Below are 14,915 nucleotides of genomic sequence, written 5' to 3'. Positions count from 1 at the left end.
AGTTAGAGTGGCCCTAATTTAATACACAAACCCCTGACAACTAAAAAGGGGAAAATAAATAGGACAGAAGGTTTTTGTCTGAAATTTCAAGCTTCTCAGAGGCTATCTTTAAATCCACTGAGATTACCAACACTGGGATGCAAGTCTCAAAAATAATTTCTGCATATGTATGTTAGCCAATGTACACGTGTTGAAATCTAATCCAAGTCAAAAGCAGATGCAAAGCAAAACAAAATACAAGGAAAATATTTCTTTGCCACATGGCCAGAAAAAGGATACCAGTTAAGAGATCTTTTCCATTTTAATTCTATTGTACACATTGCAATTCTATCAATGTTAGTGAGGTAGCAGATGGGGTGCAGGAGGACAGAGAGAATTTGGTTGTATGCTTGGTGAGATACCATATGATCCAGTATCAGAGAGGTAGCCGTGTTGGTCTGTATCTGAGAACAACAAGAAGTGCTGTTCTCATATGCTCCAGTGTTGTACAAAGAGTGTACCTAATAGCTATACATGTAAGAGTGCCCTCTGGTGTAAAGAAATAACTATACTCTCATGATAAAAAAGGGGGGAGAAGAGACAAATAATTATGTAGTGAGCACTACATCACTCTTACAGTCTAAAGAATCAAACTGAAATAGCTGATTGACTTTCTGAAGTAATATTTCCCAAGGTGACCAAACAAGATCCTTTCTCAGCAATGCTTGTAATGATTCTATCATAAATGCAGAGCTCGCTTTTAAAAAAATGTTCTAAAGCAACAAATGAAAAAAGAAGTTGTAGAAAGGCTAATTTATTTACAGTAAGGTCTTGTTTGAGCTACTGGATATTGTTGGAAACATTTTAATATAGTATGTTGATTTGTTAAAAATGTAATCCTTATTATTGCCATGTTGTACAGAAATGCAAACAAAGGGCCAATTTCCAGATCTGAAAGCTACAGCAATGCTGCCCACATAGCTAAGGAGAGATATACTAGTACAAAAGAATTTGCTTCCGAAGAAAACCAGACAATGAGAAAATACTTTTGCTCTTGTTATATGCTACATTGCTAATCACACCAGTCACATTAGCACAGCAGATTGTAAACCTACAAACAGGCACAACTCCAAATAACATATATAGGCCAGATTCTTCATTGCACAACCCCTTTTGAAGTCATATGCACCAATATAAAAGGGAACATAAAACACTAGCTTTTGATTCAGTAACACTTCTACAACCACCTTACACAGACAAAATTAACTATGCAAGGCGCACGGCACTGTAATCAAGCTCTATGCCTGTAGTAGTGCTGAACTTCTGAGTAACCTGTTGATAGAACACCTCCTTCCTTATTATACAATATAAATAATTTACAGTGTTTTGTAATATATCTGGAACATGAAATGCTCTTGATTTTCTGGTCATCTCTACTGCATATTTGCCTGTAAGAACAGTGCATAGCTAGATCACTGTTCACATTCAAAGCAGTTTCACACATACGGGTCTCTGACAAGCGTACAGGAACCTTACTAGCTCATTTTCATAAGGCATGTGAACACTTAATTGATTAAATGGTAAGCCTCAACCTGAACAGATGAGTCTTACGGGTTATGGTTAACCAGTGAGGACTGGAGCAGCCCAGGAGCACCAGGGTGGGGGTGTTTAAGACCAGCCACAGCAGCACCATCCACCCCACATCCCATTATATTGGTTAACTGGTTAAACTTTAATCAGTTAACTAATTAAACAGGATTTTGCATCCCCAATTTCCATTTTCTGAAACAAGGATGATGCTCTCTAGGGTGACCGAACAGAACTGAGGCATAATGCTGAATACAAACTATACCTAGCAAGAGAGAACTCTTACTATGGTTTAATAAAAGGTGTTGGGGCTTACAAGCAAGAAAAATCCACGGCAGATTAACAAAGACTAATTGCAAAGCTAAATTGTCCATTTTATTTAATGGGTTCTCTGAATTATTAATACACTTACATTGTGCTGGAGATTTGGAGAGAAGAGGGGATTTCTTGCAATTGAATTTTCTGGTTGCTTTTGATAACCTCCTCAACCAAAATGGAATAAACTTAACCACTTCACCAGTTCTTTTATTTTCATCCTATGGCATGGAACTGAGTATAAGAAATGTCATAGCAGATGAGGGTATATCCCTTCTAAAAATAAGATGTTATCTAATGTAACTTGCATTTTGTCATTAACCAAATAAACATCAAATCAGTTTTCAAATCCTACTGTTGTCTTAAATTATATCCTGAAGTCAACTGGTGTTGCCTGCACTCAGCTCTTCTGAGCATCAGATCCTAAGTTTCCCAAGCTGCGCACCCAAAATCAGTGGTTACTCCTGAAAATTTGCTGAATGGAAAGCACTCCAAGCCTGATTCCCCCCAATTTTATTTGGCCACTGAACCCTTTTAAATTCAAAAGAATTTTGCACAACCCCATTCCCAGGCTTTACGCACCTCAGACCTCAAACCCACCCTTCATCTCCAGGCTTTACCCAACTCAGCCTTCACCCCCTAAATCCATCCCCAAGCTTTACCTCCCCATCCCACAAACCTACTCTCCCTATCCCCAGGCTTAACCCCTTAGCCCCAAACCTGTCCGCTCAATCTCCAGGTTTAACCCCTCTCAGCCTCAAACCCATCTCCAGGATTTACATGCCTCAGCTCCAAACTAGCCCCCTACGACCACCACCAAACCAAAGAAAATCACCTTCTGCCAGTGGCATCTGTCTCAGAAGATGAAAATAAGCATTCAGTCAGTAGACTGGAGCCAGAGTCCCATCCCCCATGAATGACCAATGAATTGACTGGAGAGGTTAGCATGCAGGAATACTGAGCTAAAAAAAGTTAATTCAGACAAATACTCAAAATCACAAAGTACTATCTTCATAAAACTTCAAACCTGCTATAGCACTGAACAGTGAAAGAAACACTTGCTACCTGAGCCCCCAGCTGCCCTAGGGTTGGTCAATTTCCCTCCCCCCAGCTCTTTGCCCAGGGGGCGGGGAGGATTCAGGCAACCCTGCTGAGTCTTCGCTTTAGACATAGCAGATCTCGCCCTTTTTGGCTGCAATACACGAAGGAGAAAACGCAAACTGCAGGTAACCCAGCAACCTGAGGAAGCCACAAACGCAGCCCCCGCCCAAAGATTGAGTCTGTTCCGGTCTGGCTATGGTCTGAAACAGGGGGTCTGTCCCACGAAAGCTCATCACCTAATACATTATTTTGTTAGTCTTTAAAGTGCTACTTAACTGCTTTTTTGTTTTGATAGCACATAGACTAGCACAGCTCCCTCTCCGTCACTGAAAGAGAGTGCGCCTCGCAGGCGGGAGGGACCTATTCCCCTCAGAACTCGGAATCCAACCCACAGCGCCGCCCTGAGGGGCAGTTCCACAAAGACCCCAAGCTCAGATAGCCGGGAAGCAGTCTGGCTTTCCCCGCCGACAACCGAGCACTGCGCATGCGCCCATAACTTAGACCCCGCCCCAGGCGCTCGCGACAAGAGCACAGGGAAGAGGGAAACACACCCGGAAGTACTTGGTATCTTCGAACTTGCCGGAACCGGAAATAGCTGTGTAGTCCTTCACGCGCTGTACTTTAGTGTCCGTTGCCACCGGTAATAAAGACTTGGGATGCTTGTGGCCGCGTCCCTATCTTTGGGAGAGTTGGAGAAAGCGGTGGGCCTGGAAGGTCGCTCTAGGGGAGCAGCGTCCCTGGGTGCCGAGGAGGGGGTGGGGGAGAGCGGCCGTAGGGAACGTGAGGAGCCGGGAGTGGAAGCCTTCCCGGATGCGACGGGCGGAGGGGCCCGGGAGTCTCTGTGAAGCCGTGTCCGCCCTGATCTGTGAGGTGTGTCTCTGCCAGGAGCCTCTTCGGGAGTTTTTCCCCGGGGCTACCCGCCAGACCACGCGCTGCTCTCAGCCCCCGGGGCGGAGGAGGAAGGTGAGCGCACCGCCTGCTCCCCAGATATCCCGGTCGGGGGAAGACTTGGCTGTAGCGAAGCGAGACACTCCCAGACTGCTCGGGCAGCGTGGCCTTTCGCGAGCTGCTACGGAGATTGTTGGCCACTGGTGGGAGTGTGCCTCTTGGCTGTTGAAGGCCTTAGCCAGGCTCACAATACATACCGTGGCCTTATTTGACCAACTGTTGTACTTATTCAGGCCCTGCTCCCTCAGCTGAGTAGCATTAAAAGTTGACTCTTCTATGCCATACTTAAACGTGTTTTTCTTTGCAGAAAAGATACCGTCACTACCTTGCATCTGGTACATAATAGACCCGCCCTGGGTTTGAAGTGCTGTTAAAATGTCAGATATGGAAGCATCTTTTGACACCTTAGCTGACGTGAACCTTTATGACACCTATAAGCCTTTAACTGAAAACTTAGAAAGTGATCTCCACTCAAACCTGAAAGATATTGTGGTCACTATTGGAGCTACAGTTCCAACTGGCTTTGAGCTGACAGCGGCAGATGAAGTGAGAGAGAAATTAGGATCACAGTCCAGAATAAGCAAGGATGGAGGGAAAATCTATTTTGAAATTTCAGTAGAAAAACTTCCACAGGTTTGAATGTTTTGTTCCTTGGATAACTTTACTATTTTAGGAGTCTTAATATTCCTTTTTCTTTTTTCTGTTTAGTCTTGGCCTAGTTCCTGCTCCCTCTCACCCCCGGATATATAATTCTTTTGAGGGATAGACCAGGTTTAAATGATCAATTAGATATTTTCTGCATATGAATTCAGCATTATGAATATTATCATTGAGGGTATATTTTCACAGCACTGGGGATCAACCTGGCAGGGTTCAGTCTGCTGGGCATCAATTTATTTGTCATTGAAGAGACAATAAATTGATCTCCAAATTTGCTCCCTTTGTCATGGGTACTCCAGCAAAATGAGAAGAGCAGTTGGTGTCAACAGGAGAGCAGTTCCAATCAACCCACTATGTGGAAGATACGGCAGTAGCTATATTGACTTCAGCTGCACATTTTGCGTAGTTGAAGTAGACCAATGGTAAAAGTAAGTCAGGCTCTGTCAACATTCTTCAAAGGGTAGCTCTGGGTTCACTTTTAATGTTATGAACCTCTTAAAGAAATTACATATAATGATTTAGATGCACAGAGATCTTACTAATAAGATCTTACAAATATTTCACCTACAGCCAAAATGCAGCCACCCTTGACTTGAACGTGACTGTTAGTAAATTGCAATCTACACAACTTGTAGTATATCAGGTTTTTCTTTTCTTCTGTAACAATAAACGAAGTCAGAAGCAAATAATTTGAAATAAGGTAAAGAGTTTTATTTCCTGTTTTATGTTAGATCTTTATCATCACATGTAATACTGGAGAGGAGCTATGTGCAAACAAACAGTAGTAACAATGGTAGTGAAAAAAGAAGTGAGAGAAATTAGAAATACTTTTAGCTTTTATAATGTAAAGCATCCAAAATTCAGCCTCAAAATAGTTTCACTGCTGTACCTTGTCTAGGTGTTAACAATTTTAATTACAGGTACTTATGTATACCTAGTAACGTTACCATTGTTTGTAATTTATTTTAGGTTCATCATTTAAGATCCGTGGATAATTTATTTGTTGTTGTTCAGGAGTTTAGAGATTATCAATTTAAAGAAACTAAGGTAAGTTATTTGTGTATCCAAATCCTCAGAGAGGTGTGATTTAAAAAAAAAAATTAAAAATCACATTCCTCATAAGGAAATTCTGGATAAAGGTTTCTATAAAATGTAAGAGTAGATTTAGAATTGTTAAGTCTTGGGGGCTGGGATTGTTTGTTTTTGTTTTGTTTTTAATTTTGTGTGCCATATATTTGTCAGATTCCTCTTAAATATTTATTCAAGTGAAAGAACCAGGTAGTGTAGCATAATTCCACAATAGTTGCATATTTTCCTCAGATCAGATTTTCAAAACTGACTATAGACAGTTCTTTAAATAATGACTTCATAGTTCTTTAAGTAGCACCTCTGTGTATACCAGTTTTTGTCAGTAAACCTCAAAGTGCTTTGCAGAGGGAAGTATCACTATCCCCTTTTTTACAAATGAGGAAACTGAGGCACAGGGAGGTGAAGTGACTTACCCAGGGTCATCAACAGTAAATGAAAGTTGCCAGTAAAATTTGCCAAAATACATTATTGAACACTCTGGTAATACTGTGATCTATTACAGGAGGATTCTCTAAAGGATTTGGAGAACCTGGCTAAAAAGCTTCCTTGGACTGAACCTTTGAAAGTATGGAAGTTAAATACCAGCCTAAAGAAGAGAAAAACAAAATATAGAAAACAAAATCAACAGAGTAATGCAAGCAAAGAGAACCTGAATGATGATGGAGGAAAAGAAATAGCAGATCAACAGGATGCCAGTAAAGAGCTGCTTGATCATGCACAAAATACCCAAGACTTGAATTCTGCCGAACAGAATACAGAAAAGACACGTGAAGTGATCCTACCAGATGACCAATCAGATGGCAAAGAGCAATTCTCTAATATAACTGGAAATGAAACGAAAGCTGGTGACTGCAAGAATGGTGAAGCAGATCAGGTGCTGAAATTCCGTGTTACATGCAATAGGGCTGGTGACAAACATAGTTTTACATCAAATGATGCAGCCAGAGACTTTGGTGGAGCTGTGCAAGAGTACTTCCAGTGGAAGGCTGACATGACCAAATTTGACGTGGAGGTACAAAACACAGTATTTTTCAAAAACATCCACATACATTTACACACATACATGAGTTGTTGTTTTACTTCATGACTCTCATGTATCTTGATTAAGCCAATATGTTGACTTGATGCTATTGGTCCAAGAGAAAAAATGTTTCATGGTAGAAACAGTGACATAATTTTATTCTGAGAAATCAGATATAACTTAAATTCTGTGATTTTCACACTTAAGGGGCTTGTGTGTGTTTTTTTTTTAATCTCTTGTAATTTGCACCATGATGCAGACTTGATCAGTTTATAAATACCTGCATAGAAAACATAAATTTGATAGTGGACTCTTCAGTCTACCAGACAAAGATATAACAAGGTCTACTAACTGGAAGTTGAAGCTAGATAAATTCAGACCTGAAATAGGGTGTAAATTTTTATTAGTGATTGTAATTAGCCATTCTACTAATTTGCAAGGATTGTAGTTTATTTTCTATAGTGGATACTTTTTAAATTGAAAGCGGGTATTTTTCTGAGAGATGCTCTCGTTCAATGTGCATTGATTCAGAGAAATCCTATGGCCTGTATTATGCAGGAGAGCAAACTAGAGGATCAGTGGCCCTTTCTGGCCTTATATTATATGAATCACATGTACAGGCACCATCCAAACAGAGGAAAAAAAAGAGTATTCATATAAAGTATTGAATAGTGAACGTCAAAATGGGGTTTCTTGTTACGGGAAGTGGAAGACTTGGGCTATGTCTATATAGCAACATTATTTAGGAATAAGCTATTCTGGACGTGAGTTTGTGTCTACACACAAAGGCTGTTTCTACCCATGCCACTTCTTTCGAAAGTGGCATGCTACTGAACAGCCCAGAAACTGCTAATGGGGTGCCGGAAATTTACATCCATGCCTCATTAGCATTGTCCAGCCTGTTCATTAGAATGCCACTTTCAGAACAAGTGGCATGTGTAGAAATGGCCAAAATGTCTACACACAAAATACGTATTGAAATATTGCTCAGCTGTTTCAAAATAGAGCAGCCATGCTTATTGGCACCCAGATTAGAGTTGGAGGCCCCCTAATACAAAATAGCTCCTGTTCACTGTCTAGACAGCCCCTACTCTGAAACATCTATTTTGGAGTAGGTGCTATTCCTCACAGAATGGGGTTTACAGAGCTCTAAATAAGCAATCTGCTATTATTTTGAAGTATCAGTTTTGCTGTGTAGATGCTTGTAAAGTTATTTTGGAATAGCGACTGTTATTCCAAAATATCTTTGCTGTGTAGACAAAGCACTGGAAACTAGGTTCAATGGGTTCAATCTCAAATGAACATTTTGGATGGAGAGCCCTGAAATGAAGTGTTTAAGTTGTGAATCTATTTCTGGCTTACTATTATTGAATACAATTGTCAGTGTTCCCTTTTGGTTATGGTACAGTGCTGGGTACTGGGTGCCTAGAGAAACCTTATTCTTTTATTGTCGATTCGCAATGGATGTGCTGAAATCTTGGACAGGTTGTATGCCCTTTCTCTGCTTCACATCCTTATTTTACAGATGAGAAAAATATTTACTTGGGGGAGCATTTAGCTTAAATGTTGAGTGCTTTGAAGCCTTGAGGTTTTTTAAAAAAAAAAAAAAAAAAAAAAGCATGCAAAAGTAGAGTTTTACACTTCAAAATATTAATGAACTTGGACACTTCCATAGCACTTTTCTGTCAAGATCTCAAACTTTATAAACATTACTACTAATTCTAAAGAATCTTGTAAAACTAAAGTATACTGTAAATATTTAAGTATGCTATTTAAAATTTCTGTTACGTAAAGTTGTTGAAACTTTATCCTAGGTCCTGTTGAACATTCACAATAATGAAATAGTGGTGGGCATTGCACTGACTGAAGAGAGTCTTCATAAAAGAAATATTACACATTTCGGACCTACAACTCTTCGCTCCACCCTTGCTTATGGTATGCTCAGGTCAGTGCAAGCAGTTGTGTACAATGTTTTATTGCCATATAATTTTGTTCTAGCTCCTTTATTACTTTCTGAAAAAACATTTTAAAATCATAAATAAACTGAGAGGTTAAACAAGTATCATGCACATTTTATAATGATTGATAATCACTATAACATTGCAGCACAGGGAAAAAAGTGTGCATTGGCCATAGCTTCTATTCATAACACTTTGTTAATGGCTTCCTTCAAAATATTTTAACAATCGCTTTTTGTAAAGTTATTGTTTCCAAATGGTTATTATGGTTCCTTATTTTGTGGGGATAGTGTAATTTGAAGACTTTTAAGTAGCTCTCCAATTTATCTTGATGATAGAAACTTCTGTATCTGTTAAAATTTTCTCATAATATAGTTTCTTCTGTTCTTCAGGCTCTGTGATCCTCAGGAAACTGACATCATAATCGATCCAATGAGTGGAACAGGGGCTATACCAATAGAGGTAATCCTTTTGTTCTTCAGGAAAGAGCCTTATATAAATGACAGCCTAACAGTATGTATAACTGAATCCTGTATATTTAAATGAATCAAATAAATGCTGAGTAGCTTACTTAAATTCAGCAAGTGAAACAGACAAATAAAGACCTCCTCAACTTTCAAACAATTAGAAAGATACATTCCCTTGGTGACTTTATCTCCCTCATGCAAGCTGCAGAGAGAAGTAACTAAATCCTGGAATACTGTCAGATCATTAAAGAGGCATGATATATTAAATATGTATATTACAAGGAATATTGAAACTGAAATTCACTGTTAGGTTATGTCTACACTAGAAGCATCTGTCTACAGAAATTAGTCAGAACAGATGTTCTGAGAGAACTTCTGTCAACAGATCACGTCTAATCATAAAAGTGGATCGTTCTTTCTATCTGCTCTTTCAATAAAAGGGCCCCAGAGTGTCTGCACGGCTTTATTGTTTGATATTTTGTCAATAAAACAATTTTTGTGTGGAAGCTCCATGAGTTTTGTTGACAAAACCGCTTTTTTGTCTACAAAACTCTCTGGTGTGGACAGAGCCTCACTGATTTACTCTACCATTTACAGTTATTACTGTTTTTTTGACTCATTTTCTGTGACCAATTTCAGCATAACAGATTTTATCATTTCTTCCATTTTCAGGGGGTTACCCAGTGGCCTACCTGTTATCATATTGCAGGTGATAACAACCCACAGGCTGTGCAAAGAGCAGCAAATAACATCTGCTCTTTATTGAAAAATCAGAATAAAGAAAGGTAAGAGAAAAATACAGGGATTTTTGGCACAGCTGTTTGTATAAGGAATTTCTGTTCTCAGAGGTTTGTTTTGTTTTTAATATATTCCAGTTTGATATATCATCACAGGCAATTTTTTATTTGAAAAAACTTTTTTGAACTAGTAAATCCTGTCTAATATGAATGCCTGTGTTTGCAGCGGTACTTCCTGCGGCATACCCATAGATGCCATTCAGTGGGATATCTGCAATCTCCCCTTGAGGACCAGCTCTGTGGATGTTGTTGTAACAGATATGCCATTTGGAAAGAGGTGCAAATCATTATTTTGAAATACAATTTTTAAGATTACTATATTTGAGCTATGCAACAGCACTTCTTGCTAGAATTTCCCAGGCCTCTGATTGCCATGATTCTTGTCAGTGCTTTTGTAACTTCAAAACACTTCATCGATGTTGAGAATTCACTCTAATTTGAAAAAGATATAAAATGTTAGTCCAAGGATTTCTAATTTTTAAATTAGTCAGTTTGGCTGTTCTTAGTTATAGATTACAAATGTCTGGAAAGGCTTCATGGTGTCTCTTAAAATACTTTTGTACCAATGTGTTTTTTGAGAGTTTCATAGAATATCTTAATTCATAATAATGTGTAATAAATATCAATGAAAGCCCTTATTTCATTAAGACATATGATTGAGGCAATCAGATTACTCCACATTTTGATTCAAATAACTTTTTGCAACTTCCCTGAAAGATTAGCAATTAATACATGACAGTGATTTGTCTGAAAGCCAGACCTGCTTATTAATTCAAGGACCTGGGCCAGCAGGAGTGGGTGGGATGGAGAAGATTGCAGGATGTTTGTAACTTTACCATGTTGCTGTTGCTATAGCTTTTGTAGCACTTAACACTAAAATGTACTTGGGTACTTTTTATAGGAGGGAAATTACTTGATAAAAGGAACCAATGCAGTAATCAGAGCATCAGTAATATGTCCTTCTACTGGAAGTATAGGTGGGAAAAGAAAAGGAAAAATTATCAAACTAACTCATGCAGGAAAAAGTTAATTTTCAATTAGTCTTCAGCTGCTCTGCAGAGGCTCATTCAGTGTACAAGTCTACATTTTTATTCTAGAATAGGATCTAAGAAGAAGAACTGGGATCTCTATCCAGCCTGCCTCATGGAATTGAGCCGCATCTGCAGACCTGAGACAGGCAGAGCTGTACTACTTACCCAAGACAGCAAATGTTTTGTCAAGGTATATAATCAGATTGTTATTATGCATTTCTTTTAGTGAATGATTTATGTATTTATTCTTATAAACCTCCTCTGCGACAGGAAAAACGTCAACGTATGCACAAGTCGTATACTGTTTTCAAAATGAACTGACATTCAGAATTTAACATGTTCCTTACAAAACAGATGCTAGACCTGCAGTGTCCAATATGTTCACCATTCACCACATATGGCAAATAGGACACTGCATTGTGGCCAACCTGCAACTTTTGACCCACATGTGGCTCCTGGAGCCTTTAAATGTGGCTCCTTCTGAGAGCTGCAATGCAGGGAATGCCATGCACCCACTCCATGCACATGCCCCACCGCTGGGTGGGAAAAATGTGCGGCGGCAGTAGCCTCCGTGGTAGCCCCAGCTCCAACAGCAGCTACGGTGACTCTGAGTCACTGGCATTGAATTAGAACGGCGGGGGGCTGGGGGTGCCTGGCTCTGAGGAAGGTCATTCAGTGGGGGGTGCTGAGGGTGCCTGGGTTTGGGAGAGGGAAAGGCCATTTATTCAGAGTGCAAGGGGAGCTGGGAGTGCTTGGGTCTATAAAGTTTAGTATAATATTAATGTGGCGCATATGGAAAGATAACTACAGATGTGGTGATCTTTGAATTCCTATTGGCCATCGCTGAGCTAGACTCTCTTCTGCAGTAAAGCTATCTTACAGATTCACCTCCCTTTCCAAGAAATAGATTTCTATTGTTTAAGTACTGGAAGTGATTACACCTAAATTACAAAGATGTACTTAAAAAAAACCTAACATGTAAAATTCATGCTTCTGACAGTGTATTATGGGTATAGAAATTATTGATCCATTAGGTCACCCACCTCAAATCTGATTTGTTACTACAGATTTAGAGAAATTTGCCCTTCAAATTTGACTTCCTTTTCTATTATGTTTTTCAAATTTCTAGTTATAAAACCACATACATACTAACTGAAACATCTTCTGACATTCTTAGGAAAAAAACATCTCAACATTTACCACCTCCCTTCAAAAAAAACCAGTTCCAAAATTAACTGATTTTGTTTGTTTGTCCTTTGCTTCTCACACTCAAAAAACCTAGGAAAACTGTCTCTTGCTGGACAGTGATGAAGCCTAAGTAGTGAAATAAATGGCAAAAATAACACATGGCACAGTATTCGATTGTGAATAAATCAGAAAAGGAGTTCTGCTTATGTTCGGGGATCCCCACGTGTTTAACCTGTACATCCTGAAAGTAAAGGATCATTGTGTATATTTCAAGTTAATAAACTTTTACAAACAAAATGATAAGAAAAAGTCAGGCACTTAAGGTAGAAAATATGAGAATTAAAGATGCTCATGCAACCTTAACTCAACCCCTTTCATACACGTGTCATGGTAGTCTTTATGTATATCACACAGGAAATCTATGGCAGAGCCAGGGATAGAACACAGCTTTTCTATACCTGTATCTTAAACACAAGAAAATTTGCTTTCTCTTCTTTCATTCTTCAGCCTAATTTACTGTCCATCCTGTGTACAAGAGGAGGTGGCAAGGGTACTGTTTAAAAAAAAAAAAAAAAAATATCATTGCACACCCACAAGGCAGTGAAGGAAGGTTAAACACAGGCAACTTTAATTCTAGAATTTCCTAAGATGCAAGTGATTTGCTTAGCAACCTTAATATTCTTTTACATTTCATGTTCCTGCCCCAATGCACAGAAATGCTTTAAAAACGGTTTGGGAGACTTTTTAATGTTAGTACAGTTATCACTTTCTCCTCACCTCATTCTTGGAAATGGCAGAACCAAATTAAGCTTTCCTTTTTAAAAATATTTTAAAAGTTTTAATTTTGAATGGTTAAAGTTTGGGAAATTACTTGGCAGCCTTATAGGAATAAGGCTTATAGGTTTCAGAACCATCCCCACTTATACTAATTTTTCACTTTTTCTTTTTTGGCATTGTAGGCCTTGTCAAAAATGGGACACTTATGGAAGAAGAGTCGTGTAGTCTGGGTAAACATAGGGGGACTTCATGCTGCAGTTTATCTTCTGAAACGTACTTTGGAAAGAGCAGGAGAGAAAAGATCATACTGGTAGCTGACCTGTCAGTGAACATACCAAGCAACATCCACTTGGTAGTATGTATGCCTTAGATTTCACATCTGCCAATTCCTCAGATCTTGTAGAGAAAGAAGTGTGTTTAAAATGTGTGCACACATTCTTTTAAGAGAATATTGATCCAGTGTCTTTTGTCATTGCATACTCTGGAACCTTTTTATTTGAAACCACATAGAAAAAAGCATATCCACCAACAGAATTATCAATGCTTTCCTGTGTGTATGAATCTGCTTTATTGTGCTTGTGGTGTTCTTCACTTAAATGTACGTGTTTTCACATTCACAAGGAAACATGCAGGGTAACTTTTCAAACCTGTAGAAATTGTATGAAAATGTTAAACTGCTGCTGTACAAGACTGCTGAAGATGGTCCTTTAAGCTGCCTTTGTTTGAAGGGTTTTTTTTTTAAATAGTATTGGTTTATGTAAGGATATTTTTCCCCAGTGGAGAGATGTCTACTTTTAATTTCATTAGTTTGTAGCATTGCCAAACACGACATAAAACGTCGTGCCTCTGTTAATGTTTTGCTAGAAATGGCATCTGCTCTGCAGTACTGTACCTGGATATTGCTGCCTCTGTTCTCACCTGCTGCCTCAGTTAAGTGCTAATTCAGTAAATGTTTACATAATAGTATGCATCACTACTGTAGGTGGGGTGGAGAAATGTAAAAAGGACTTTAGCAAAATAATAAATAATAAAAAACCCAATACTGTTGCGGTCTTCATGTACTACTGCATATTACTTATGCTTGGGGTAAACTAATTTAGACTAATAGGATGGCTGAGATACATCTGAATTCAACTGGCTGACTAGAACACACTTTAGCTGTGCTATTACCTTAACAGTCATGTGTCAATAGATGGATGAATACAAGCTTTAGAAAACTGTTTTTTGTCCCTACTGCAAATGGACAATAAGTGATTTCTCAAGTCTGCCATCCCTCATTATCAAGGTGAAAATTAGTTACCAGTTTGTTAATCATCTTCCTCATGCCATCTTCACTCTTGAAAGTGTTTACAAGTGGAAAATATAAACATTCTAGATAAGAGTTGCATTCTTTAGGATTATAATGTCTTAGCTGCATTCATTTAACTTTTCTTGTTCAGTAGTAGACTTCTATGCAGTCCTTAATATCGACCAAATAAGACTTCATATACAGAAAAAGCACCACCAGTGTTACAATTCTAATAAATAGGGCATTCCTCTATAATTCTTTTATTCTAACAAGCATCTTGTCCCACATGCAACTATAACAAGGTAACATTCTGCCACAATTTGTGGCTAGTTTCATGTTTCTCAAAAGTTCCTTGTTGCACTAAGCTTTTACTGTGATTTAATAGGAATGTAATAAAGTCTTAATATAGATTATCTTGCTTTTGTTGGTTTTGTTATTGATAGCGGTGCTTTTAAAAAAAAAGCAGCTTAAAGTAAGTTTACATAAGTCAGATATATAAGATGCGTTTTTAACAGAAGATTTAAACAAAGCCAGTAACAGGGCAGTCTCCTCTCCAACACTGAACCATGAAGTGAAGATATTTTCTTGAAAATATTCGTGTTGACACCAGAGGAAGAAAGTCTTAACACATTTGAGTCCAAAGTCAGAGAACTTGAATTTTTACAATATTTTAAATACATAATTATAAAAAACAGTTGCCAACAGTGAA

General features: G+C 38.5%; 1 protein-coding gene across 4 annotated transcripts; it reads left to right on the top strand.

Annotated features, from left to right (window-relative positions):
• The first annotated feature begins 3,561 nt into the window (after window positions 1–3,561).
• On the top strand, window positions 3,562–14,579 carry THUMPD3 (THUMP domain 3 tRNA guanosine methyltransferase). Of its 4 annotated transcripts, none has more exons than XM_075005786.1 (10): window positions 3,562–3,622; window positions 4,238–4,563; window positions 5,560–5,637; window positions 6,182–6,691; window positions 8,515–8,645; window positions 9,051–9,120; window positions 9,798–9,910; window positions 10,089–10,199; window positions 11,020–11,143; window positions 13,101–14,579. In XM_075005786.1, exons 2-10 carry the CDS (start codon window positions 4,306–4,308, stop codon window positions 13,230–13,232), a joined length of 1,527 nt encoding a protein of 508 aa, XP_074861887.1. In that variant the 5' UTR covers window positions 3,562–3,622; window positions 4,238–4,305; the 3' UTR covers window positions 13,233–14,579. The 4 variants fall into 4 exon arrangements, with proteins under 4 accessions (XP_074861887.1, XP_074861888.1, XP_074861886.1 ...); XM_075005787.1 differs by lacking the exon at window positions 3,562–3,622 and adding an exon at window positions 3,653–3,683; XM_075005785.1 differs by lacking the exon at window positions 3,562–3,622 and adding an exon at window positions 3,730–3,852.
• The last annotated feature ends 336 nt before the right edge of the window (window positions 14,580–14,915 follow it).

The sequence above is a fragment of the Carettochelys insculpta genome, chromosome 11 (genome assembly GCF_033958435.1).
Source record: "Carettochelys insculpta isolate YL-2023 chromosome 11, ASM3395843v1, whole genome shotgun sequence".
In the NCBI taxonomy this organism is placed as follows: Eukaryota; Metazoa; Chordata; order Testudines; family Carettochelyidae; genus Carettochelys; species Carettochelys insculpta.
The sequence above is the reverse complement of the archived record's forward strand: the minus strand, read 5'-3'. Positions and strand labels throughout refer to the sequence as shown.

What these genes read in the sequence shown, in the direction of transcription:
- THUMPD3 (XM_075005786.1), top strand. Translation starts at nt 4,306, where the DNA reads ATGTCAGATATGGAAGCATCTTTTGACACCTTAGCTGACGTGAACCTT. An exon ending in ATCAATTTAAAGAAACTAAG is followed by an intron (nt 5,638 to 6,181) that starts GTAAGTTATTTG and finishes GATCTATTACAG; the next exon opens with GAGGATTCTCTAAAGGATTT. An exon ending in CTTGCTTATGGTATGCTCAG is followed by an intron (nt 8,646 to 9,050) that starts GTCAGTGCAAGC and finishes TCTGTTCTTCAG; the next exon opens with GCTCTGTGATCCTCAGGAAA.